Source organism: Bison bison, unplaced genomic scaffold (genome assembly GCF_000754665.1).
Source record: "Bison bison bison isolate TAMUID 2011002044 unplaced genomic scaffold, Bison_UMD1.0 scf7180017864287, whole genome shotgun sequence".
Classification (NCBI taxonomy): domain Eukaryota; kingdom Metazoa; phylum Chordata; class Mammalia; order Artiodactyla; family Bovidae; genus Bison; species Bison bison.
Genome location: NW_011494859.1, coordinates 873,381 through 899,618, shown reverse-complemented (window position 1 = coordinate 899,618; position 26,238 = coordinate 873,381). Strand labels below are relative to the sequence as shown.

General features: G+C 35.6%; 1 protein-coding gene across 1 annotated transcript in view; it reads left to right on the top strand.

The window, feature by feature from the left end:
* The window catches only part of SMAD4 (SMAD family member 4), a 33,247-nt gene that overhangs the window by 1,510 nt on the left and 5,499 nt on the right, over positions 1 to 26,238 (top strand). The window contains exons 2-9 of the mRNA XM_010849788.1: positions 604 to 778; positions 1,209 to 1,238; positions 6,020 to 6,232; positions 9,458 to 9,577; positions 9,674 to 9,790; positions 11,225 to 11,278; positions 17,465 to 17,648; positions 18,844 to 19,012. Of these exons, the coding sequence (XP_010848090.1) occupies positions 604 to 778; positions 1,209 to 1,238; positions 6,020 to 6,232; positions 9,458 to 9,577; positions 9,674 to 9,790; positions 11,225 to 11,278; positions 17,465 to 17,648; positions 18,844 to 19,012 (1,062 nt within the window). The remainder of the gene's footprint in view (positions 1 to 603; positions 779 to 1,208; positions 1,239 to 6,019; positions 6,233 to 9,457; positions 9,578 to 9,673; positions 9,791 to 11,224; positions 11,279 to 17,464; positions 17,649 to 18,843; positions 19,013 to 26,238) is intronic.

The window sequence follows — 26,238 nt, the reverse complement described above, 5'->3', positions numbered from 1 at the left end:
TCAGAAGAAAACCTACATCTTTAGCCCTTTGGTATTCCTCCTTGTAGCCTTTTTTTTCTTTTTTGGTATTATATGTACAACTCAGCTTTTTTTTTTTCTTTTTTTTTTTTGTAATTTAGAAATCTGATATTGTATGTCTGGTACTTTTATGTGAAAAACAATCCAGAAGAGTTCAACAATATTTTGAAAACTTATGGAGTTAACTTAAATTTACAAGTCTTTACCTTTTGTTTTCAGGGATCAGATTTTTCATGTAGAATTACATAATCTCATGTGTTTGATATTTTTAAAGAAACACATAGAAAGCATATTGTTAGGTTTAAAATTTTTTATTGCTAGATTTTGGGTATTGTTTCTTCATTAAATGCATACTTTTTTGTTTATTTTTAAAACCTGAGCCTAAGCCTTGAAATCACGCTTAATTTACTACTTTGTGACCTTGTCCAATTAAGTTATTTTGAACTTTAGTTTTCTCGTTTAAGAAATAGGAATTATAGTACTGACTTTGTAGTATTGCAAGGATTAAATGAGAATGTATCAAGTGACTTGCATAATGTGTGATGCATAACTGATGCTCATTAAATGGTCGTTTACTTTTCTTAGGTGGCTGGTCGCAAGGGATTTCCTCATGTGATCTATGCCCGTCTCTGGAGGTGGCCTGACCTTCACAAAAATGAACTAAAACATGTTAAATATTGTCAGTATGCATTTGACTTAAAATGTGATAGTGTCTGTGTGAATCCATATCACTATGAACGAGTTGTATCACCTGGAATTGGTAAGTAAACTTGACTTTTATGCTTAGAAGCATAAAATAAAGGGAAAAGATATCAATAGTGTTTTAATTTTTCTAAGTTAAATTGTAAATTTGGAGATAGCCCAGGATTTCAACTAATGTTAAAAGTCAGACATTTTTAATGAAATATGTTTATTTAAATTTGAATTCTGAGCAAGCTTATATTTTGACTACTAAAACTAAGTGTACATACTTGGTATTTTGCCTGCTTAGAACACTGTTCTTGAAAAATAAGATGGAAAGCACTTTTGCATTGTTAGATAGCATTTATATTACTATGCTTGAATTGAAATGGTTCATGGAAGTTTTGAATCCCTGGCTTAAATTTATATTCTGTAATTTTAAATATGATGGAAATTATTTTCATGATAATGATTAATATTTTATTTTTTTCCCCCTTTAAAAATTTAAGATCTCTCAGGATTAACACTGCAGAGTAATGGTAGGTAATCCCTTTCTTTTAACTTTCTCTCTTCTTTTATTCCATCCCCTTTAATTTTTATTGACCTAGAACTAGTCTGTATGGGTGAGTGCTGGTAACATTTACAAGAAAAGTACTTACTGCTTTGAAAATGTACATTTTGCAGGGGTGGGGGGCATGCATCAGGATTTAAAACTGGATTTAGTAGGCTGTTGACTCTTTGAATTTGAACTGCTATTTATGACTGCAAGTAGTCTAAAAAATGTGATGGGGAACATAAAACATACACAGAAAGAGTAAGTTTTGAATTGGTAAAAACTGGCTATTTTAGAAGTAAGTCTCACAGAACCAGTTTCAGTGGGTATAAATAATGTGTTTGATAATTTAGAATCATGTGTAACATAGTTTAAAAACACCCAAATTCTCATTTTTCTTCATTTCAGCCGAACTTATTTTTATGATTGATAATTTTGTGAGTGACTTAAAACTGTATACTGTATTAAATTTTTTTCAGTCTTGTTATATTTTGAGTAAATAAAACAAGGCTACTTTAAAGTATATGACAATCACAGATGTTCTAAGCCTATTTTTAAAAGGAGAAAGTTTTGAGATAGGAAAATGAAACAAATAAGAGGGTGTTTTTTATTTTTTGTGTAGTATTTGAGAACAGAGATCTGTTAAAACTTTAGCTCTGTTTCTTGGAACATGTTAAGGAGCTAAAATTTCTGTAAGAACTAGTTACATTGAACAGCAACTGATAAAAAGCCACCATCACCTTAGAAGGCTTCCCTGGTGACTCAAATGGTAAAGAATCTGTCTGGAATATGGGTGACCTGGGTTTGAACCCCCTGGGTCAGGAAGATCCCCTGGAGGAGGAGATGGCAAACCACTCCAGTGTTCTTGCCTGGAAAATCCCATGGACAGAGGAGCCTGGTGGGCTACAGTCTGGGGTCGCAAAGAGTCAGACAAGACTGAGCAACTAAACCAGTACTATCACCGTAGAAAGGTGTGCTGTTGTTCTGAAGTGGAATTAGTGATTCAGCAGTACTTTTGCTACAGAATCCTAGAAATGTGTCAGAAGTATCACCTGACTTTAAAATTTGGGAAGAACATGAAAGCCTACTTGTTTTTATTCTCCACTTCTCTTCCATGTCAATAATAATAAAGGAAGACTAGTGCCTTTTGGTATTTGCTAAGGGTTAGTTGGTTTCTGAGAACAGTGGGTTAATAATGGAAGCTGTTGTGGTCTGAAAGGGTATCTTTAAGATTAATTGGGTAAAGCCCAGCTTATTCATCACCCAGACATTGATATCATGTCACCTCTTTTTGAAAGTAAACACCCTTTAGATATTCACTATTCTCTATCTGCATTTTTGGAGAATGAAAGCTTTTAACTCAGTGGGTGTTAGCGGTGATAACTGTATTAGAATCCCCCTAGGGAGCGGTTGTGATGCGATCTAATTCTGAAGACTCATTACACTGCTTCCTGTCCTAAACTATTGCTGTTATGAGTCCTTGTCATTGATGGACTTGTGTGGGTCGATAGCCCCTTTTCAGGTGCTCTAGCCCTGTAATCAGCCTTATGGATCCCCCTAGTGGTGGCTGTCTATATAAAAAGGCTGGCCTCAGTGACTTTCCTCAGAAAACGACAGGTGTTTCTCACAAGGTCCTTTTAGATTTGGACAAAATTTATAAGGCCATGTAGCTAAAAGTTAAGGAAATGGGATAATTCCTTCACTTTTGAGTTGGGATCTTGGTGGTAATTATTTCCAGCCTGTCTCATCTCTTATATGAAACTTTCCATGACCACATCCACTTATGTATTGATTTTAACAAATATTTAATGAGCATGTATTGCCTGGTACTGTGTTAGGTTCCAGGGACAATAGGATAAATAGGTATGTTTTTTCCACTCGAGGAAGCACATAGTCTAATGGAGGAAAGAAAAGGTAAATAAGACAGTGGCAGTTCCATCAGACGGGCTGTGCCCTGCTTGCTAGTGGTGTTAAAGAGCAGAGGCCTAGGATGAGCTCAGTGTCTTCAGCTCTTCTGTCCGCTGTGAGTTCTTTACTCCTCACAGAGCATTTTACAATCTATATACGTGTATGACTGCTCTAAAAATACGGTTAAATCATATTAGCTAACACTTGCTAGGTACTTATTCTGTGTCAAAATGATCTACAGATATTGTATCATCATTGTCATAATACTCCTACATGGTAGGTGGCATTATCCACATTTATCAGATACGAGGAAACTGGTTCCTGGAGAGGTCAGGGAACTTGCCCAAGATTAAGGCAGCTGGGAGGGGCTCACTATTGTTTAAATACCTAAGTGTCATAAAAGACTGTAAGCCCTGCTAAGGCAGTGAGCTTTCTTTTGTTTATTAATGTATCCCAAGTATTAGAACAGTACCTGGAACATAGGTGCTCAGTAAATATTTTTTTCAATGAATTAATTTGTTGACTGCTAGTCCATAAAGAGAAATTACTTAATAGTTTGATGTCTGTTTCCTGGACTTTAAAAATATATACTATATGTTTTTTTAATTTTTTTTTGAATAGGCAATACATGGTCCATAAAATCAAAATACTATAAAAAGGTATACAGTGAAAAGAAGTGCTCCCACCCCTGTCCCCATTCCCCCCTACCTCAGGTAATCACTTTTATTAGTTTCTGGTGTTTCCTTCCAGGGTTTCTTTGTGCAAAAATACATGTTTTATTTCCCTCCTTTCTTACACAAAAACATATTGTGCACTTTTCTGGACCTTGCTTTTTTACTTAGAGTGTATGATTTTTTGAAACGTAAGTATGATTATAGTGTACAGTAGTGTTTTTTAACCAACTTTTTTGCTCTTTGAAAAAATGTCTTAGAGACATCGCTCCTTGTTGATACCCCAGTTTTACCTAAGAAACTTGTTTTAAATTACTTGATTAAAGAGTCTTGTAGACTGGTAGAAGTTCCAAACTTACACTTGGAAAGGTTTAGTCAATGTGTTAGGCAAGAAGAAGTTATGAGACGTAACTTTTTAAAAGCAGAATTCAATTATTTTCATATCTTTTTTTTTTGGCTGCGCTGTGTGGCTTGCAGGCTCTTAGTTCCCCAACCAGGAATTGAACATGGGCTATGGCAGTGAGAGCACCTAGTCCCAGCCAGTGGACCATCAGGGAATTCCCGTAATTCAAGTGTTAAAATTACACAGTAAGCCAAAGTGTCAGTTGGAAAGCAGAAGCGATGAATATCAAGTTAACCAGCTGTATCTTCAAATTAGTAACTTTCTCCTTAGGTACTAGCAATAACAATATCTTGATAAAAAGATTCCAGTCACTATAAACAACAAAAGCCCTAAAATTTCCAAAAATTAAATAGAGATATTAGGATCTTATGGAGAAAATTATAGGACTTTGTTGACAAGTGTAATTTTTAAAAAATTGAATAAATACAGTCATATCCACATGGTTTTTTCTTTGCATTTTTATAATTTAGCCAACATTAGTGATGAATGGTTAGATCCACTCTTTTTTTTTTTAACTGACATACAATGATATGTTAAGCTCCTTTTGGTTGTCTTTTTGTTTCCATACAATTTTCTAAACAGAAACCCTTTGGAGTGGAATTTATGGGTCTTAAAAATATCAATGTCTTCATTATGATGCATGACAAAGTCCTTTAAGAGATTATATGTCAACATTTGAACAATAGATTATTCTTACCTCTTTGAAATGTTCTAATTTAATAAAAATAGCCACGTTGTAATGAATTAGTATTTGTGTGTAATAGATTTTTTCAAAGATTGACATAGAGAAAGATAAGGAGCATTACATGCTGATTCTTAATGGAAAAGAGAATGGCTATTTGTGGACTGTTGACTGCTCTAGGAACAGAACCTAGTGTTAAGAGTTCAGTAGATTGTAAAATTCTAGGGTAGTGTTCAGGTGCAGTAAAGGGTTGCTTGCTAAAGATAAAAAGCAAACCCCAAAACTATTACCTAAAAAGAAGTGGGAAGTTCTGGGCAGAGCCACTGATACTATAAATGCAATTTCAATTTTCTTTTTTTCCTCACAGTAAAGCCGACTAACTATTCCTGGTTTGTTCAAGAAAAAGATGTTGTATCAAGTAGGGTCAGTTTACAGGGTTACATTAAGGTGTAACTATGTAGGAGAGAGATGTTGTTTGTTGAGTTTCCACACTACATATTTATAAAGCATCATAATTTGGGTTGGGTTTCTACAAGGAAATTTCAGTTTGACTTACCATTTGAGATTTTTCTGCTCCTTCTAATTTTTTAGGGGACATTTAGTATACTTCACTTTCAAAGAATACATTACTTAATAATGCTGGATCCTGGCATTGGATAGCTGTCAGATCCCACTCATATTTTTACACTGTGAAATTAGCAAAAAGATGAAAAAAATTAATTACTCGATCTCAAATTTGGTCTTCTTAATGAGGTAAACACTTTCTCCAGCCACTTGATTTTTGCCTATGTTATATATTTAAGGTGATAATTACGTTTAGATTATTAATTGGGAAGCTCAGAAATACCTTTTCAGGACCATAGCTGGAGGTTGTTGGAATTTAGTAGCCTTCAAATTTCAAGGCATTAATCAGATTGATCTGATGCCACTATCTCTAAATAAATAGCTTTCGCTGATAAAGAAGAATGCTTTTAAAGTTGTATGAGAAAATTCTGAGTTACACTCTAGTTGATTTTAGGTGTTGTTAATGTTACTTACAAAATTTTTTTTTCCTGGGAATAAAAGCTTATAAGATTTTAAAATATGTTTGTTTTTCTGTGTAGCTCCACCAAGTATGTTGGTGAAGGATGAATATGTTCATGACTTTGAGGGACAGCCATCATTATCCACTGAAGGGCATTCAATTCAAACCATCCAGCATCCACCAAGTAATCGTGCATCGACGGAGACATACAGCACCCCAGCTCTCTTAGCTCCATCTGAGTCTAATGCTACCAGCACCACCAATTTTCCCAACATTCCTGTGGCTTCCACAAGTGAGTTGTAGAGTCAGATGTAGTCAGCAACATGAATTTTCCTAACCATTGAATATTTATAGGTAGTCACTTGGAGGGGACCTCCGAGTAAGTGAATATTAAAAGTACTGTGGTTATCTTTCATGGGTTAACAAGCATCAGATAGGTTTTTGAGTTGTCCTGGAAAAAATAAGATATTTGTAATTTAAAAAAATTTAAATTTATATTAATGTAACAGGACATAAACCGTCTTATGTTGATGTATAGTCCCTTGGAATTTAAGTAATGCTTTAAATTAGTGGTCTAATTTGTACTTTATTACATGCAGAAGAAGTCTTTTGAGCTTTCACATAAATTTTAGAGAAATGTTTAAGTAGAGAACAAATAGTTTTGAACCAAGATGTTTATAGAAATCTGTATTAATGGAATTGCAAACTTTCCTCTAATCAGTGTTTTATTTTGCTTTATCTGGCAGATTACTTTATAATTGTCATCTCAGTCTCCAGTTGTACAAGCTTATTAGAAAAAAGGATCTTGACAAATTTGTTTGTAACATAGGACCCTCAAGATAGATGTTAAGTGTTCTGGTCAATTTTGGAATAAAGCTAAATGATATGTATCTTTTTTTTTCCTAACAAGAAGTGTATTTTAAAAAGATTGTTTCCAGTTTAGAGGTACTGCCTTCTCTGCCGTGTCATGGAAGCAGAGGGCTATTAGGTTCAGCTTTTCTTGGGGCCTGGTCAAGGCAATAATGACCTTATGTTGGACAGTTTTCAGCTTGGCAAGTGGAGTGGCCTTTTTAAAAAAAAAAAAATGGGGGTATAGTTGCTTTACGCCGCTGCGTCAGTTTCTGCTGTGTAGCAGAGTGAGTCAGCCATATGTATGTCTATCTCCTCTTCCTTGGATTTGCTTCCCATTGAAGTCACCGCAGAGCACTGAGCGGAGGTCCCTGTGCTGCACAGTAGGTTCTCACTGGTTCTCAGTTTTATACATTGTAGTGCATGTGTGTTAGTCCCAGTCTCCCAATTTGTCCCCACCCCACATCGTTCCTTTTTTTAATTAATCACAGAACAGGGTCTTCGCATTTGTATTACTGTGTTATTTGTACGTCGGTGCTAAGGAGATTGTATCTCAGCCCACAACAGCAGTGAATTGTTGATGCATCTGGACTGATACTTTGTACATTGATATCAAAGAAAGCACATTCTGTTTATTTTAATATCAGATCAAGTTCAACATAGAAATTTGATCTTTGGAACAAATGGAGGATTTATTTCTACAGTTGAATTTCAGATAGAGTATACCAAATTTCCCCTGGTTTAATTTATTTTACCTTTTCAAATAATATCCTTTGTATTTCCTACACAAGATGACAGTCTTCATACAGACAGTATATTCCAAATAGATTGGACCATATAGGTTAAACACATACTTTAGAGCCTGAACCTTTAATCACTTGGTGCTTCTGTTATCTCTGTATTAACCAGTTTGGGAATATAGTTGATAAACGAGTGGGTAAGGAAAGAAAATAAAAGAAGGTACATTATAGCCACTTGAGCATAGATGAGTGCCACTTACCTCTGTTGATCCTATCTGAGGATTGAATTGGCATGCCTTTGTTGATGATTGCTCATGCAACTTCATTTTAACCATTAATGTTCCCTGGGACCAAGTCCTAGTCAAGATCAGAAAAAGTGGTATGAATGAAATATGGGTAATTTTGTCTTGGTGTTTTTTGGATGTATTTTCACAATGAGTAGTAATTAACTGTAAGTTTTAGAATTTGTTGCAGAATGTTTCCTTAGATCTTAAAAAGTATACTGATAAAATTAGAAAAAGGAAAAGAAATGACTAAAATAGAGGAATTGAAAGACTTCATGAGTTGTTTAATTTCATTGTCTATACTTGGAATTGTGTAATGAACGTATTCAGTATAGATAACTGTAGTGGGCGTTAGGTTCAGTTGGAACCTGAATATCTTCAGGGATTCTTTCTAAATTAAAACAGTTCAATTTCTCCTGTGTAGTGACAATTTTTATAAGATAGCTAAGAGTATATAACATGTACAGTTGTTAAAAATAAGAGCAAATATGTAATTAACCTTTAAAGATAACCTGTAAAAATTTGAGGGGGATGAGTAGGAAGGGAGGTTGCTGAAAACATCATCTTTAAAAAATTAATAGTTTAGGGAGTATTGAAATAGTCTCTTTAGCTTTTAATTTTATAACCTTAGCCTTACAGAAATCTGATTTGTAGCAGGAAGAAAAATTTTCTTTTTCTTGATACTTTGAGCTGTTGTTGCATATTTGGGCAATGGTGTCATTTACTCTCTTCTATCTGATTATACTCCCATATGGATGAGAAAAGATTGAGGTAATGCCAGTAACAATAATTATGGAATTTTAGTGTTTTCCAAGTGAGATGCACAGTTGACTTAATACTTGCTTGAAGAAATTTAGCTTTTTCCACACGAAAGATAAAGCCTTAAAAATGTAAACAATTTCATAGAATGGTTTTGAATAGACTAGTTTTCCTGTTTTATTACATATAAGAGGGCAACTAATTTCCTGTAAATCCAGGAATATGATAGTGTTCTTAGAGGCAATTCTTGATTTTTAAAAGTACATGAGAATATTTCAAAATAGACTGAATTTTTTTTTTTTTTTTGGTTTGTTTTATTTATTAAAACTCGCAAATGCTGCGTTGACTGGACAGTGGAGCTTACCTTTTTTCCTTTTAACTTTCTCACCTTACCCATTACATTCCATTTAAAATACTTGCCTGCTCTCCTTTTTTATTGAACTTTAGCATTCTGCCATTACTAGTACCATTGCTGATACTAATGAACTTTCCAGTTTTCAACATTTCCTTGAGCCTGGACTTTTGGAATCCTAACAGAAAGATGCAAAAGCTAGATGGAGTGGCTGTGGGTGAGCTAATGTACTTCTGAAGAAGTTATTAAGATAGGCTGGACCTGTACTGGGGTTTTGCTGGCATTTGGAGAATATTTGTGAAGAGTGGGCCACTAAAATCAGCTAGATATTAGAATAATTTTGAACTTCTTCAAGTGAAGATTTGCCTTTATGGATGACTATAGGGTTTTTATTTGATAGGCCACGGGCGAGTTCCACTCTTTGCTCATCTTTATAGTTGTGACTTTCAGGTGTAATTAATCCTTCATTTACTGTATAAGCCATAGGATTGCATCTATAAATGTACCATATTAATGTCTTCTTGTTCCTCTAGGTCAGCCCGCCAGTATACTGGCAGGCAGCCATAGTGAAGGATTGTTGCAGATAGCTTCAGGGCCTCAGCCAGGACAGCAGCAGAATGGATTTACTGGTCAGCCAGCTACTTATCATCATAGTATGTACATGCTTTTTAAAATCTTTTAAGTAGTTGAGAAAAAATAGGCAGACTTTATATAAAAGCAAATTAATCCATGTGGGCCTTAATTTTTAGACAGCACTACCACCTGGACGGGAAGTAGGACTGCACCATACACACCTAATTTGCCTCACCACCAAAACGGCCATCTCCAGCACCACCCGCCTATGCCGCCCCATCCCGGACATTACTGTAAGCTCTTGTTTTTGTTGTAAGGGCCTTTTCTTTTTTGAAGTTTGTTTTCTTTCTGTTTTTTAAAAAATGTTTTTACATCTTTTATTCATCTTACAATTTAGTTTCATTAAATGATTAATGCTTTTCAGTTTTTCATAGTTATGTTATCATACCTTTGTTTTAGAGGATTGATATTTACAAAACACTTTTATTTCTTCCTTGCTGATGTTTCATTAACACCACATTGATTGCCATTCATTTGTTTGTTTTGTATATGTTCTTAGATCTCATGTGTATTTGTATATCCATCCTAAGTGGACTGAAACTCCTTGAGAGTCACGGTCTCAAGGTTTCTCTCACTGTAGAGTTCAGCATACCGTAGACACACGGATGTTAAATCTGTCATTATTCTGTGCAGGCTTGATTGGGGTACCCTACTGATAACCAACTGTAGCTTGTAGTTTCAGGCAGAATAGGAACATTGTTCATTTGGCTTAATAAAATCAAGAGTATAAATCTTTCATATATATTAAACCCTTTTCCTCAATTATAAGAGCAGTAGTACCAAAGGAAACTTGGAAAATAACACAGAGGAGTGAATAAGAAAATAAAAATTACCCAGAATTCTACTACCCAGAGATATCTACTCCTAATATTTTGTCACATTTTTCTTTCCAGTCATATAATTGGTATATGTGTTAATTTGGGGGGAGGAGGCTATCAGACTGTGAATATGTTACTGTACCTTGCTTTTTTACAGTTATGTTACTATGTTTCCCTGTCTTATGAGAGTGTAACTTTTACTGGCTGCGTGGCCAGCATAGTTGTTAAGGGTGCTGAGTGTGGATGCTTAACTACCTGTGTGACCATTGGCAAGTTATTTAACCTCCCTAAGCCTTAAGGGTATTAACAGTAGTATATGTCTCAAGGGACGCTGTAAGAAGTAAATGTATTAATTCATGTGATTCATTTAACACAATGTCTTAACACATAATGATCTCACAGTTATTGCCAGTTTGTAAATATTCTTAATTTAATAAATCATAAACACTTATTTTAAAATGGATCTAACGGTTTGGATTATAATTATATCTTACAGTATGAAATATACTGTATTACATGTTACATGAATAATTTACTTAGTAATTTGCATTGAAGTTTGCATATATTTAAACTGCATGTATAGGTATTATAAATTAATAGTTGGCATATGGCATTAAAATGTTGGCTATTAAATGTCTACAAAAGCAATTCAAGAAAAAAGTGATTCAAGAGTATTTGCATACTATAATTTTAAAATCAAGTTTTTAAGTTCTTAGACATTGTATAAACTTGATCTAAACAATTCCTAAGGTATAATAGTTACATTTAAAGGTTTATTAAAAGTTTCGGCACTGGAAAACTTTTAATAAATAAAAATGGGATTTTTTTTTTTTACTGTCTTTTCTTTAGGGCCACCAGTTCACAATGAGCTTGCATTCCAGCCTCCTATTTCTAATCATCCTGGTAAGTGTATTTCAGAATAAATTACCTACATTTAGTTTTTCTTAATGACAATGAGACATATATGCACACAGATTTTAATATAACTGCAGAATAACTTTTCAGATAAGTATGATATTCATTATGGCATTAGTTAATTAACAGTTTATGAGTAACAGATATAATCACACATAAACTGTTCACATTTGATTTTTTTTAACTGTCTGAAAGAAATGACAAGATTCCTGTTTTTGGCTAAAATATAAAGTACCAAAATTCTGCTTTTAAGACAAACATTTGATACATAAATGTGCAGTGGAAGAAACCAGGTTTCAAAATAGAACAGCTGTAACACTGTAGCTTAAAAAGCCAGGAAGACTCTTAAGTAGATGCTGAACAGAAAAATAATTCACTGTATCTGTCTTAGGTAGGTTCAGGAATCTCTTCTTAATTGGAATTTAGAAACTATTTGCATTAAATTATGTTCAAAATAGTAGATTAAATAGCTCAGTAGATTTCAACTATAAACATAATAAAACAGAAAGTTTGGAAATAAAATACTGAAGGCTTCTTAACATAAACATAGGATTTTGATTTGTTTTTCTTCCCTCCGTCCTATTGTATCTGTTTTTCTTTGCTTAGAAAGATGCAGATACATAATTTCATCACCTTAGTTTTTCCCCAGTTTGTTTAATTATGAAGAATTTCAACATATACCAAATACCAGTATAGAAAATTCTCATTCCTCAGTTTCAGCAGTTATTAACTACTGGCCAGTCTTGTTTCTTTCATACCCTCACCTACTTTTCATACCCTTACCTGTTATTAGGGTAGAAATCCTATATAATCATTTGATACATAAATATTTCCATATTTATTTTCAGTGAAGGTTTTTTAAAAATATAACTATAGTAACCATAAGATCAAATTAAAGGATAACTCATAGTTCCTCAAATAAATCTACATTATTTTCTTAAATAGTGTTCAGTTATCTATTTTTTTGTTGGTTCTGACTTCTAGCTGTTAAAAAAAAGCATTGAGGGTAGGCTCTTTATTCTTTAATTAGTCTCATATTTCAGTTTAGGAGATTTAAAGAATTTCTATCTCAAAAGGTCACGTTGCTTTAGTGATCACATCAGAGTATGAGAACCATTTTACAATGCTCACCAGTAGTAGATGTGATACTTTCATTAACTTTTACTGATTTGAGAGGCAAATGTTTGTTTTGATAAGGAGAAGAACGCTGCTGGCGGGACAGAAGTATTTTTTAAACATACGTATTTACTAGTTGAGCAAACTCCAGGAGATGGAGGACAGGGGAGCTTGGCGTGCTGTAGTCCATGGGGTCACAAACAGTCAGACACAAATAGTGACTGAACAACAGCAATGATTTAGTAGTTACATGTATACATTTTTATAACCATATTATTTACTGAATTATCCTTTTTAGTGGATTTCTAATCTTATTTTCACATTTTTGTGAGTCAAGGGGTCTTGCCTTTCTATAAACATTTAATTAAGAAATGTAATAAACAGAAGCACATAAAACCAGTACACATACAGTCTAGTGAATAGTGTGGAAGCCAGCACCTGTGTCACCAGCACCCAGACTGAAAATTAACACACTGCAGCACTGCCAGAAGCCTCCCTCCCCTACCGTTGCCTCAGCCAAAGGCTTCTTCTCCCCTCCTCTGGAGGTAACTGTTGTCTTGCTTTTTATGGACTTGTATTTCATTTACGATGAATGCATCCCTAGACAATCCAGTTTAGTAGTTTGATTTTACCACTTTTTGAAATTACATAAATGGAATCATTGTATCAGAATCTTACTTCATGTTAATAAATATATTGTGAGAAGCCAGGAAAATCTAGAGGCTTAAGAATGAGAATGTTGCTGGTTTCAGGCAGCATCACTGAGAGTCGTGGCCCCAGCAGCTTGGGGGGTCTCAGTGTTCTCAGGGCTTGGTGACCGGCGGTCTACAGGGGGAAGGGTAACGAGGGCCCTGAACAGAGCCTACCCTGGAGGAGCAGTGGCAGGGAGCTGGGAATGGTGGCATGGAGCTAGTTATTTGGGTTCAATTTTGGATTCATCAATTGCTTTGGCCTCTTGATGGATTTACTTCATTTTTCTCATTATAGAACTGATGTTGAGACTTAACACCTCCTGATGATTAGGGAATAACATTCATTAGTTACTAGGATACGCATCTGTAGTGCCATGCACTGGCATTAAAGCTTCTATTTTATGAGTAGAATGGGAAATGACCAATTAGTATTGGTCTTTACCTTGGTGTAAAGGGTTTCAAACAGGACATCTGCTTGGTGAGTTATGTGCTTTGACTTTGATGGCTAAGTTGGAGAATATTTTTGAAAGAAGCTGATCTTTCATTTCTAATTTCTTTTGACTGATGCTCTTTTCCTTTTTTATGAAACTGAGATAATACTCATTAAATATTGATTGCAAATTAAAGTGAAGAATTTTTCTCAGTGTCTTGAGGTGGTCTTAGTCATTGATACATGGATACAGAATTCACAGATTTGCAGATCCAGATTGTATTCTAGTACTCTGGAACTACCATTTAAGAGAGTGATTTTATGTGTTCATAAAAGATTCTCACAGGACATCTCATTCAGATCTAAATAACAAAAAGAGTAATTCATAATGAGCCACGTAGGTTCTTTAACCAAATGATTAACTTTCTCTTTATTCAAGAGAATAAAGAGAAATAAGAGAATTCTTAAACTTTTGTTTAAGAAATTAAAGATAATGCCTTGGAGACTTATATTTTCTATTATAATTGAACAACATTTTTTTGATAAAGCTGTGCTTTGTAATACATTTCCCCATTACAAAAAAATACTTAGCTGAGTTTTTAATATAGTGTTAAAGAAATTCATGTTGTTAAGTCAGTCTTTCAAAACCTTTCCCCTGGTCAGTGATGAGCAGCCCGTAGACTTCACGAGACCAGTTCAGCCTCACTAATTTAAGGAACAAGAAACTAAAAATAGCTATGTCAGCAGATACTAACAGTCTCTCTCCCTTTTAGGTGAGTTGGGACATTAAGAATGCTCTCTTGGAGTTGATTAAATTCTGTCTTGCTATTGCTGTTAGCTTTGAGAGGCTGCAGGCTTGTCACCTATATGGCATTTGGTTCTTGGAGCAAAAGAGCACAGAGAGATCCAGAAAGGCTGTGCGTGTTTCCTATTACCTTCTCCTGTTTTAAAAATAAGAATGTTCCCTCCTAGTTGTATAGTAGGTTTAAGTGGACTAGAAAATGTTTTCACATGGTATTTTATATCCCCACACCACCAAATTCTCTGGATTGCCTTTTAGGTTACCTCTAGCACCCTCCCTCCTCCAGATAACCCCTTTGCTCTTGCTTTCCTGGGCCTTAATAATCCTGTTAATTAGATGGTTGTTTTTATCCCTGGTCTGTGGTACAACTCTGATGTCAGTTTCATTTGATCCTCACAACGGCCAAAATGCAGCTTTATTGTATGGTGTCATTGTTGTGTTGAGCTCGGTCGCTTCAGTTTTGTCCATCTATTTGCGACCCCGAGGACCATAGCCCACCAGGCTCATGGGATTCTACAGGCAAGAATACTGGAGTGGGTTGCCATGCCCTTCTCCAGGGGATCTTCCCAACCCAGGGATCAAACCCACGTCTCCTGCGTTGGCAGGCAGGTTCTTTACTGCTGAGCCACTGGGAAATGTGTGTTGTGAAATATTAAGCAAACAAAAATCCCTTTGGTGACTTGGAAATAGTAAAGTAAGGTTTAAGTGCAGTTGCAAATGTTGTAATTTATGATGATGAAAGTATATTTTTCTTATTTAAACAAGATAATACAACTCTCTTTTTGCCCCTCAGTTGGCTCTCATGGAAAGAAGACTGCTTGCTATGGCACTTTCCTTGAAATAGTGTTCTTTAGTATGAACTAGGAAATGCATGTTCTTGGATCTCATTTTTTTAAGTACCATTGAAAACATTCATGACTTCAGGATATTATTTGTAACAAAATTTACTCTTTGAGCTGATTATTTAAAGATCTTTTTTAGGTGCTATTACCATTTTTTGCTGCCAAAACATTGGGTAATTTTTATGTTGTCTTAGACTACCTCTTTAGTTTTAGCTTCAACCAATATATCACCTGTTATGTTTGATGAAGCTTCTTTGTCTAGAGCATAATATAATGCTTTTAATAGTTTTTTTTTTAATTTAATTTTATTTTTTTAACTTTACAATATTGTATTGGTTTTGCCATATATCAAAATGAATCCGCCACAGGTATACGTGTGTTCCTCATCCTGAACCCTTCTCCCTCCTCCCTCCCCATACCATCCCTCTGGGTCGTCCCAGTGCACCAACTCCAAGCATCCAGTATCGTGCATCGAACTTGGACTGGCGACTCGTTTCATATATGATATTATACATGTTTCAATGCCATTCTCCCAAATCATCCCACCCTCTCCCTCTCCCACTGAGTCCAAAAGACTGTTCTATACATCAGTAAATATTTACTATATAAATATTTATAAAGTTTTACTATATAAATATTTATAAAGTTTCAACTTTATAAATATTTCAAAACTAGCTTTTTAAGAAGACACTTTAATATATTGCTAGTTTTCATGTTATTATAATAAAAAATAATTAAAGGAGTGTTTGTGACTAGTTGGTTCTTCTGTATGGCAGAACATTTGCATTATTCAGATTTTGAATCACCCAGTTTTCATGTGGTCTTTTTTATTAATACTTCATTGGGAAGTCCTTTTTTCCTTGACAACATTTTGAAAAGCAATTAGATACTTATAGACTTGATAAGAACTTTGTTTTTAATACATTTTAAGCATTTATCATATTTCATTTTTAGATCTTTTGGGAGGTTTTAAAATGGGTTTTGTTTTTTGGTCATACTGAGTATCTTTTCATCTTGTTGAAAGTTTTATTCATATTCTAGTTCAGCCAAAGTTCATAAATGGCACAGTAATATGCAGATAAATAATTGGTTCATCATAGAAAACGTTAATCCTCTCGTTGGTGGCACTGGCCTTTTCCCACCTGTGTCAGACTCCTTTCTACTCTCTAGACTTTGGCTTTCCTCCTGAGAGTTACATTTGCAGTCTCCACATACGCGCATGGCCTTCCAGGTCTGACTTCTTCAGATAGGGTGCAGCCCTGCCGTCTAGTTTGAAGGACCTTCCCACTCTTCTGTCCCATACCCTTTTAAATTTCCTTCATAGTGTTTGTCATTACCTGAGTTATCTTGCTAATTTATTCACTTATTTGTCTGCTGCACCTCCATGAAAATAAGGACAGTAGCTAACAGTAGCTGCCTTGTTCACTGCTGTATATGTAGTGCCTACAACAATTCCCATGTACCCCATAAATACTTGTTATTTCAAAAAGGAAAATCAAATAATTTCCATATATGTGGGCTCTATGTAATAACTATTCTAACAAAAATTAGAAATATTGGTTAGCTATATTTACATACCAAACTAGATAGTGGCTTTCTTTCCCCCCAATCATTTAAAATTATTTAAAATCATTTATTGTTGTTAAATGAATACACTACACACATTCTCAAAGGTAAAATTGTAGTAGTTATAAATGGACTTCACCAAAAATACAGGTGGGACAAATGACCTTTCATCCCAGAGACGGCTGAAAATTCGTGCTCACAGAGGCTGTGTAGTTGGAGTGTGATTAACTTTGACTCTGTAGCGTTGAATGTCTAACTTGGTTATGTACTTTCTCTCATTTAGGGATCTGTAAATATATACCATAGACTGATGTTACTCAAGAACACTTCTTTGAAATATGTATTAGAATCTCTGTGTTGTTTGTTTGTTTTTTTTAAAGTTCAGACTACATAGAAAATATTATGTGCAGTCAGATGAAACATCATGGGAAAAATTTTATGATTCTAATTGTTTCCATTCTTTAAATTCCCTGTTGATTGAGTACTTTGAAGTAAGAACAAAATTAAGGATTTAAAAAATGATATTTTTTTTAACTTTAAGAATGCTAGGTAATAAGCTGAAAAATAGAAGACCTGGCCGTGCTTACTTTGTAATGCATTGTCAGTTCTCCTGGATGCTCTCCCCTTCCTTTAGCCTTTAAGAAAAGCTTTGTCATATGGAGTGAAAGTGAGAGCCTTGTACCTTTCTCACATGAGTGACTGTCTTCTCCCATTTGTCTCCTGTAGCTCCTGAGTATTGGTGTTCCATTGCTTACTTTGAGATGGATGTTCAAGTAGGAGAGACATTTAAGGTTCCTTCAAGCTGTCCTATTGTTACTGTTGATGGATATGTAGACCCTTCTGGAGGAGATCGCTTTTGCTTGGGTCAACTCTCCAATGTCCACAGGACAGAAGCCATTGAGAGAGCAAGGTATTGCAGTATAGTTAGTTCATTTTAAATACTGAACTTCTAATACTTACCTGGCAGGGGAGATACCATGATCACGAAGGTGGTTTTCCCAGGGTGAGGCTTATCCGTTGCACTCCAGATGTGCTGACCCCTGCAATTTCCCCAGATGTGGGAAACCCGACTGCATAATTTGTGGTGGTAGGGGACTACGTTTGCGCTTTCCCCTATTTAAAAAAAAGAAAAAAAAATTAAAAACTGAACTTCTATTTGAAGCTATATTTTTCAGTGTAAATTATGTTTTTGAATATAAAGGAATAAAGATGATTTTAAACATTTAGAACTTGTAAGCATTTCATTTTAAGGGTAGATGTTTGTTATTTGATAAAATGCAGTCTCTTTTTAAAAGTTCATGAGGTTTCTATGTTTTGAATAGTAACTGGACCCTATGGAACCCAGTTTGAAAACTAGTTTTTATTTCCTCTGATTGTATAGTATTTCTACAAATTTACTGAGAGGAAATAACATAAAATGAAGACATGTTTCTGCAAATGTTACTTATAATGAAAGACTGATAAAAAAAAGAAAAACGCTTAAGTAAATGTTAATAAACCTTTGTTTTTATGCAGTCATTAAAATATTAAAAATTTATATAATCAAATACTTATGAAATATTACAGGAAGACTTACACAATTTTAAGTATTGTGTGATCTCAACTCTTTAAGGAAATATGTGTGTGTGTAAGCAGACAATCTTGACTCTGTCACTATTTGTGTGCCTTTGGCAAATTGTCTACTCTCCAAGCCAGTGCTGTTGAGTAGAATTTTCTGTGACAAAGGAAGTGGTTTACCTGTATTGTCCAGTATAGTAACTACTGGCCACACATAGCTATTGAGCATTTGGTTCATATGATGAACTGAATTGTAAAATTAATTTTAATTGAATGTGAAGGTTAAATGAGAATTTATATTAAATGTTTCTGACACATAATAAGCATTATGTGAATGCTCATCATTATTACATGTGACTAGGATACTAAAAAAAGAAACAGAAAAATGTTAACAGTGGCTATCTATCTTTTGGCTACGGTTTATAACCAAAATAAAATGTCCTTTATTCTTTAAAAATTTTCAGTATTGGGTATGCTGTATAGTCTGAACTAAAATTTATTTTTAAATACCTATCAAAATGAAATATGACTCACTTTTTCTTCCTAAGGTTGCACATAGGCAAAGGTGTGCAGTTGGAATGTAAAGGTGAAGGTGATGTTTGGGTCAGGTGCCTTAGTGACCACGCAGTCTTTGTACAGAGCTACTACTTAGACAGAGAAGCTGGGCGTGCACCTGGAGATGCTGTTCATAAGATCTACCCAAGTGCATATATAAAGGTTAGTTGTAATTTTACCTAAACATTTTAGATTTGGAAAGCTCTATTTGTTATTTAAGGAATTGAGATGGATGTGGGAGAGATGTAAAAATGTCTTATGTATTAAAGAAATTATGTTTCTATTAGAAAATTTGTTAAATGTTTTAGAGAAATACACAAGTTCTTGGAAATACTGAGTGAAACCTCCAAATTTGTGTTCCTTTGATGTTTAAAATATGTAAAAATCAGCCTCTGAAATTTCATCTTAGCCAATCTTCAGGATTTTATGGAAGAAAATTCTAAAAGTAAAAGCTTTTTGACTTAAGAACTGAGAAATGAAAAATTCTTCAAAACTATGTTTTTTTAAAGGTTAGTTATTTTGTTCTTTGAATGAGTTTTATTTGCTATATCATTTTGCAAATTAAACCTGAGGTAGTTTTCATTACTTGTTTCATGTTCAACCCATTTCGGTTTGAATTTATAACATACACTGTTTTTGAAAGAGAAAGATAGTTGTAATTAGATAGCCTAAATATATTTCTTTAAAGAAAACAAAAACATTTTCTTTTCTTTTCAATAAAAAACTTCATGTATGTATTTGACCGTGCTGGGTCTTTGTTGCTGCGCGCTGGCTTTCTCGTTGTGGGGAGTGGGGGCTGCTCTCCAGTCGCAGTGTGCAGGCTTCTCATTGTGGCGGCTTCTCTCGTTGCGGAGCGCGGACTCTAGACGGGCGGGCTTCGGTTGTTATAGCACATAGGCTGAGGGGGTCCGGCCCCCCGGGCTCTGAGCACAGGTTCAGTAGCTGTGGCTCACAGGCTTTGTTGTCCCATGGCATGTGGGAACTTCCTGGACCAGGGATCCAACCAGTGTTCTCTCATTACATGGTGGATTCTTAACCCCTGGGCCACTAGGGAAGTCCTATATTTCTAATTTAGACTTTTCACATTTTTTTAAAGTCCTAAAGTGTCTTTAAGGTTAGTTAAAAAGCAGTTGTAAGTTAGTAGATTTAACTCTCACTACTTAGTCCTTAGGAAATTGCTTAGCACACAAATAAAATTATCTTTATTTGCATTTTCTAATTTTTCCACAAGGAATTTTAGTTATTTGTGCTTTGTTATTATTTTTAAGTGGTGCTGGATTTCCTCATATACTTTGTAATCTATTTAGTATTTGTTGGCAAGTTTGTCTCAAGAGGTTTTGTTTTTTCCTCCTTGTCATTGTTTCTCCCTGTAGGGCAGTTCTGCCTTAGTCTGGCACGCATTGAGATACACATCTCAGAACCAATTCTTATATTTACAAGGTAGAGGGATTTTGTCCCTTGAGAAAATTGAATTAAAATCCCCAGGTATGCTCAGGGCTAAATCCTGTTGCATAGATTTCTCTGATGCTTACCCGTGCCATGGACAAGAATTTTATTCCTGGATGCATTTCTGAATTAACTGTCAGACTGTTTCACCAGCACTTGATTCATGGTCAGGTATCCAGTGCAGCCCTCATAGAGCCTGCCTGTTTTCTCTTTCCATGTCACTTCCTGTCCTGTACACCTTCTGTTTGGTGCTGGTACCTTAAGTAGCTTCTGTCTTTAGACCCTGCTGTCCCCTGGGGATTGTGTTTGTCCATCATCAGTTAAGGGATCCACGGGTTGTTGCTCTACTTTTTTTGGCTATTATGAATAATGCAGCTGTGAATATTCATAAGTTTTTAGGTAGATGTATGTTTCTATCTTCGTGAATGTATACCTAGGAGTGGAATTCCTGAATCAAAAGATGACTCTACGTCTGTCTACTTGAGGGACTGCCAGACTTGTTTGTAAATGGCAGTGCCGTTTTACCTTTCCACCAGCAATGTACACGGAGGGCTTCAGTTTCTCTATATACTCGTCAACACTTGTTCTCATGTCTTTTTTATTTTAGCCATCCTATTGGATGTGAAGTGGTATCTACCTCATTGTGGTTTTGATTTGCATTTCCCCAGTGGCTAATAACATTGCACTTCTTTTTTGGCCATTTGTGTGTCTTCTTTGGAGAAGGTCTGTTCCCATCTTTTCCCATTTTTTAATTGGATTTTTTTGTCTTTTTATTATTGTTGTGAGAGTTCTTTGTATATTCTGGGTATCAGTCCTATATCAGATACTGCAGCACAAAAGTTTTAAATTTTGTTGTAGTCTATTCTTTGGTTGCTTGTGTTTTTTGTGTCATGTCTAAGAAACTGTTGCCTAATCCAAGGTTATGAAGATTTACACCTGTGTTTTCTTCTAAGCATTTTATTTTATTATTATTTTTTTTCTTCTAAGCATTGTATAGTTTTAGGTTTTGCATTTAGGTCTGTGATCCATTTTGAGTGCATTTTTGTGTGTGCTATGAGGAAAGGATCCCACTTTGTTTTTTGTCATGAGAACCAGTTGTTTGAGTAACCATTTATCTAAAAGACTGTTTTTTTCCCCTTACTGAATTATTTTGACACCCTTGTTGAAAATTCAGTTGACCTTAAATGGTAAAGATTTATTTCTGGGTCATCAGTTTATTTCATTGATCTATATATCTGTCCTTGGGATAGCACTACCCTGTCTTGATTGCTGTAGCTTTGTAGGGAGTTTTGAAATTGGTGAGTGTTAGCCCTCCAGCTTTGTTACTTTTCAGGATTCTTTTGGCTATTGCCATCCCCTTGGATTTCCATGTGAATTTTATGATTGGTTTGGAAGATACTTATTTTTAATAGTTTTTTTTAGCCTTTTAACGTGTTTGTACCTGTGTATCCATCTTGACTAGAAGTCTCTAGATTATTTGTACAATTAGAAGTCGATGGACAGAGGGCTACAGTGTTGAATATATACTTTGTGCCAGACAGTAATTATGAACTTATCAGATATGAGGTAGTATTTAAAACATTTAAGCTTTAAAAATGTGGTATCTTGTATAATTTAATTTTTAGGATTGTCAAATGATGTAATATCTCTATTCTGGTACAAATGGTGCTTGAAAAGTCCCCCAAATATGAGACTTGTCATCACTTGATAAACCACTATATCGTGGATAGATTTTAATAGAAAACTCAGACTTTTGCCTTGAACAATAAATTATCTTCTGGAATATTTTCGTGGCGTAAAAGAAATCCCAATTTTGTTTTCTTAACTAAGATTTTGAAATAATTATTTTTAATTTACTGTTTATTAAGTATATTATTCTTTAGAAGAGTCTTATTAGCCAGAAGGAGATTCAAGTATATCCTAAATCTGGCCCTTGGCATTTTCTTCAGTTACTAATTTAGGGGGCACCAGTAACCTAAAGCGGAGAAGGCAATGGCACCCCACTCCAGTACTCTTGCCTGGAAAATCCCTTGGACAGAGGAGCCTGGTAGGCTGCAGTCCGTGGGGTTGCTAGAGTCGGACACAACTGAGCGACTTCATTTTCACTTTTCACTTTCATGCATTGGAGAAGGAAATGGCAACCCACTCCAGTGTTCTTGTCTGGAGAATCCCAGGGACGGGGGAGCCTGGTGGGCTGCCATCCATGGGGTCGCACAGAGTCGGACACGACTGAAGCGACTTAGCAGCAGCAGCAGTAGCAGTAACCTAAAGGATGTGTGTTTTAGATTGTCACATAGACTTTTACCAGAGGTGATGTTACTGGGGTGAGTGCATATATATGAACCTGTGGAAAGAGTGCCTTTACATGGGGGAATCCAGCCCAGGCCCAATCACACACATATACACAAACATATTTTTTCTCTTTTCAGTTAAAATGAGGAAAACATAGATTTGGAGAGCCATTCTTTCATTTTATAAACTTAAGAAGCTAGGACTAAATTGCATTTTTTTTTCTTCTATGATACTGATTTTTTCCCCTACTTCTCTCATGACATAGCAGTCACCTTATATTTATGAAAATTTGATGTAATAAAATAGCATTTTACAAGCTTTAAATGGAGCAGATGTTTGAATTCTTTTCAAGTGTCATTGCTCTTTTGCTTTCAAAAGTAAGATCTGTTCCTTTGTGTTGCTTAAGCACTGGACACTCAGGTTAAGAGCTTTATTGAGATACAGAAATAATTCACATACCATATAATTCTCCCGTTAGACGTGTACAGTACAGTGATTTTTAGTATATTCACAGAGCTACAGCCATCACCACAGTCAGTTTTAGAACATTTTCATTACCCTAGAAAGAAATCTTGCACCCGTTATGTGCTACCTCCCAACCCCCTGTACCCTCCAGCCCTAGCCAGCTACTAATCTACTTTTTCTCTTTATGGATTTGCCTACTCAGAACAGTTTTTGTAAATGGAATCATCCAATTTGGTCTTCCGTGACTTCTTTCACTAAGCCTCATGTTTTCAAGCTTCATTCATGTAGCATATATCTGTACTTCATTCTTTTTAGGGCTGAATAACATTCCAAGCATTGCATTTTGTTTATTCGTTCATCAGTTGATGGACATCTGAGTTTTGGCTGTATTACGAATAATACCACTGTGAACATTCATGTACAGATTTTTGTGTGAATGTACATCTTCATTTCTCTTACAAATACCAAGGAGTGGAATTTCTGGGTCATAATGTAACTATGTGTAACTTTTTAAGAGACCGCCAAACTGTTTTCCAAAGTGGCTGTACCATTTGATATTTCCAGCAGCAGTGTATGAAATTTCTGATTTCTTTACAGTCTCATGAATATTTATTATTATCTGTCTTTTCCATGTTAGCCTTCCTAAGGGCATGTGACGTGGTATCTCATTTATGGTGGGTTTTGATTTGTATTCTCTGACGCTGTGTCAGGTTTGTTGTTGCACACATATATGTAAGGGACGGGGCAGGCAGGGCTTCTAAATCACAGCAGTAGTTTGGCCACCTCATGCGAAGAGTTGACTCATTGGAAGAGACTCTGATGCTGGGAGGGGTTGGGGACAGGAGAAGAAGGGGATGACAGAGGATGAGATGGCTAGATGGCATCACTGACTTGATGGACGTGAGTCTGAGTGAACTCCGGGAGTTGGTGATGGACAGGGAGGCCTGGCGTGCTGTGATTCATGGGGTCGCAAAGAGTCGGACACGACTGAGCGACTGATGTGATCTGATGATCCACTTAAATTTATTCCCAGTCACTAGATATTATGTGTCTTACATCCCCAGGTCAGATAACTTAGCAGGTCTTTAGTGCAGTCTTCTGTTCAAATGTCCAATATACCATCAACACAGTGACCTGTTTCTCTTCCTGGATTACTGTTTCTTGGTGTTGATATAAACAGTGTACTATAAATTGAGCCTTATGAAAAAAGAATGCCAAAATTTGACTACTGGTTGAAAGAGAATATCCTGAAGGTGTTGACAGTGATCTTTATAAGACACCTTTGTTAAGTAATGGGTTTGTAATAAACTTAGAAGAGAGTAAGGAAATATGTTTAAACAGATGAAATCAGAGGTAAATTGTTGATTAACCCAGGGATGGAGATCAGGAGTATCATTTGGATCTGAGACAAAAAGAATATTTAAAACCTTTGGTTACTTTGAATTGTCTTTATCAACAGCTTAGATTCTGAAAGGAAGATGTTTCCTTTTCAGTGGAAGCCTTAATTTTATCATCCAGTATAACAGATGAAACCTGTTATGGTGTAGACAGTGCACAGTGAGGAGGCAGCCCGGGTTCAGTTTAGCAGTATAGTCAACAGTTAAGTCTTTTGGTGTGAGTGCTGTAATTACATAAATAATCCATGTGGAAAGGAGATTTGCTGAGGTGTTTAATGAATCGTGTTTACTACGTCTGTAGATAAGAGTCGCAGTGTTTTAAAGTTTCATCTTTGTGGTTATCTGTGATATGTGCTCCTGGTGTTAGCATAGATCTAAAGACCATCATAATTACGATTGTTTATAACATATTGTAAAGAACCCTTGGTTAATTTTTAATTACTCTTGGTGGAGTTGGGGGTATGTTGAGAACATATTTGAACCCAGGAAATTATAAGTTGTATTCCCTCCTCCCAGAGGATATAAGATTATATATGGGCCATACTAGGTTAATGATGGAGAAGGCAATGGCACCCCACTCCAGTACTCTTGCGTGGAAAATCCCATGGACGGAGGAGCCTGGTAGGCTGTAGTCCATGGGGTCAGACAGAGTCGGACACGACTGAGCAACTTCACTTTCACTTTTCACTTTCATGCATTGGAGAAGGAAATGGCAGCCCATTCCAGTGTTCTTGCCTGGAGAATCCCAGGGACGAGGAAGCCTGGTGGGCTGCTTTCTATGGGGTCACACAGAGTTGGACACGACTAAAGTGACTTAACAGCAACAGCAACAGGTTAATGATGGTTAAAAAAAATTTTTTTTAAGTGGTTGTAAAATGTAAATGTAAAATGTAAAACTCCTAGAGGATAATATAGGAGAAAATGTACATGACCTGGGGTATGGCAATGACTTTTGAGACATAACATCAAAGGCAGAATCCATGAAAGAAACAGTTGATAGACTAGACTTCATTAAGATTTAAACTGTCTGCTCCATGAAAGATGGTGTCAAGAGAATGAGAAGATTAGCCACAGACTGGGAGAATATATTTGCAAAAGACACATCTGATAAAGGACTGTTATCAAAAGTATAGAAAATACTTAAATTTAGCAATAAGAAAACAAACAAACCTAATTAAAAAAGGGGCAAAAGACCCAAATCGGTGCTTCAGGAAAGAGGATATAATGATAGCAAGTAAGCATATGAATAGACTTTCAGCTTCATATGCCATTATGGAATTGTGAATTAAAACAGCACTGGGACACCACTGCATACTTGAAGAATGGCCCAAATCCAGAAAACTGACACCACCAGGTGCTGGCCAGGGTGGGGAGCATCAGACACTGATTCGTTACTGGTGGGACACTTTGGAAGACAGTTTGGTAGTTTCTTATATTCCCAAACATTTTCTAACCATATGATCCATCCGTCAACACTCCTTAACATTTACCCAAATGATCTGAAAGTTTATGTCCACAGAAAAACCTGCACCTGGATGTTTATAGCAGCTTTATTCACAGCTGCCAAAAACTTAGAAGCAACCAACACATCACAGAGTGGAATGTTACTCAGCACTGAAAAGAAATGAACTATTAAGTCATGAAAAGACACCGAGCAACCTTAAATGCATATTTCTAAGTGGAAGAAGCCAATCTGAAAAGGCTACATATATTCTATATGATTCTAACTGACATTCTGAAAGAGGTAAAACTATGGACAGAGAAGATGAGTTGTTTACAGGCATAGAG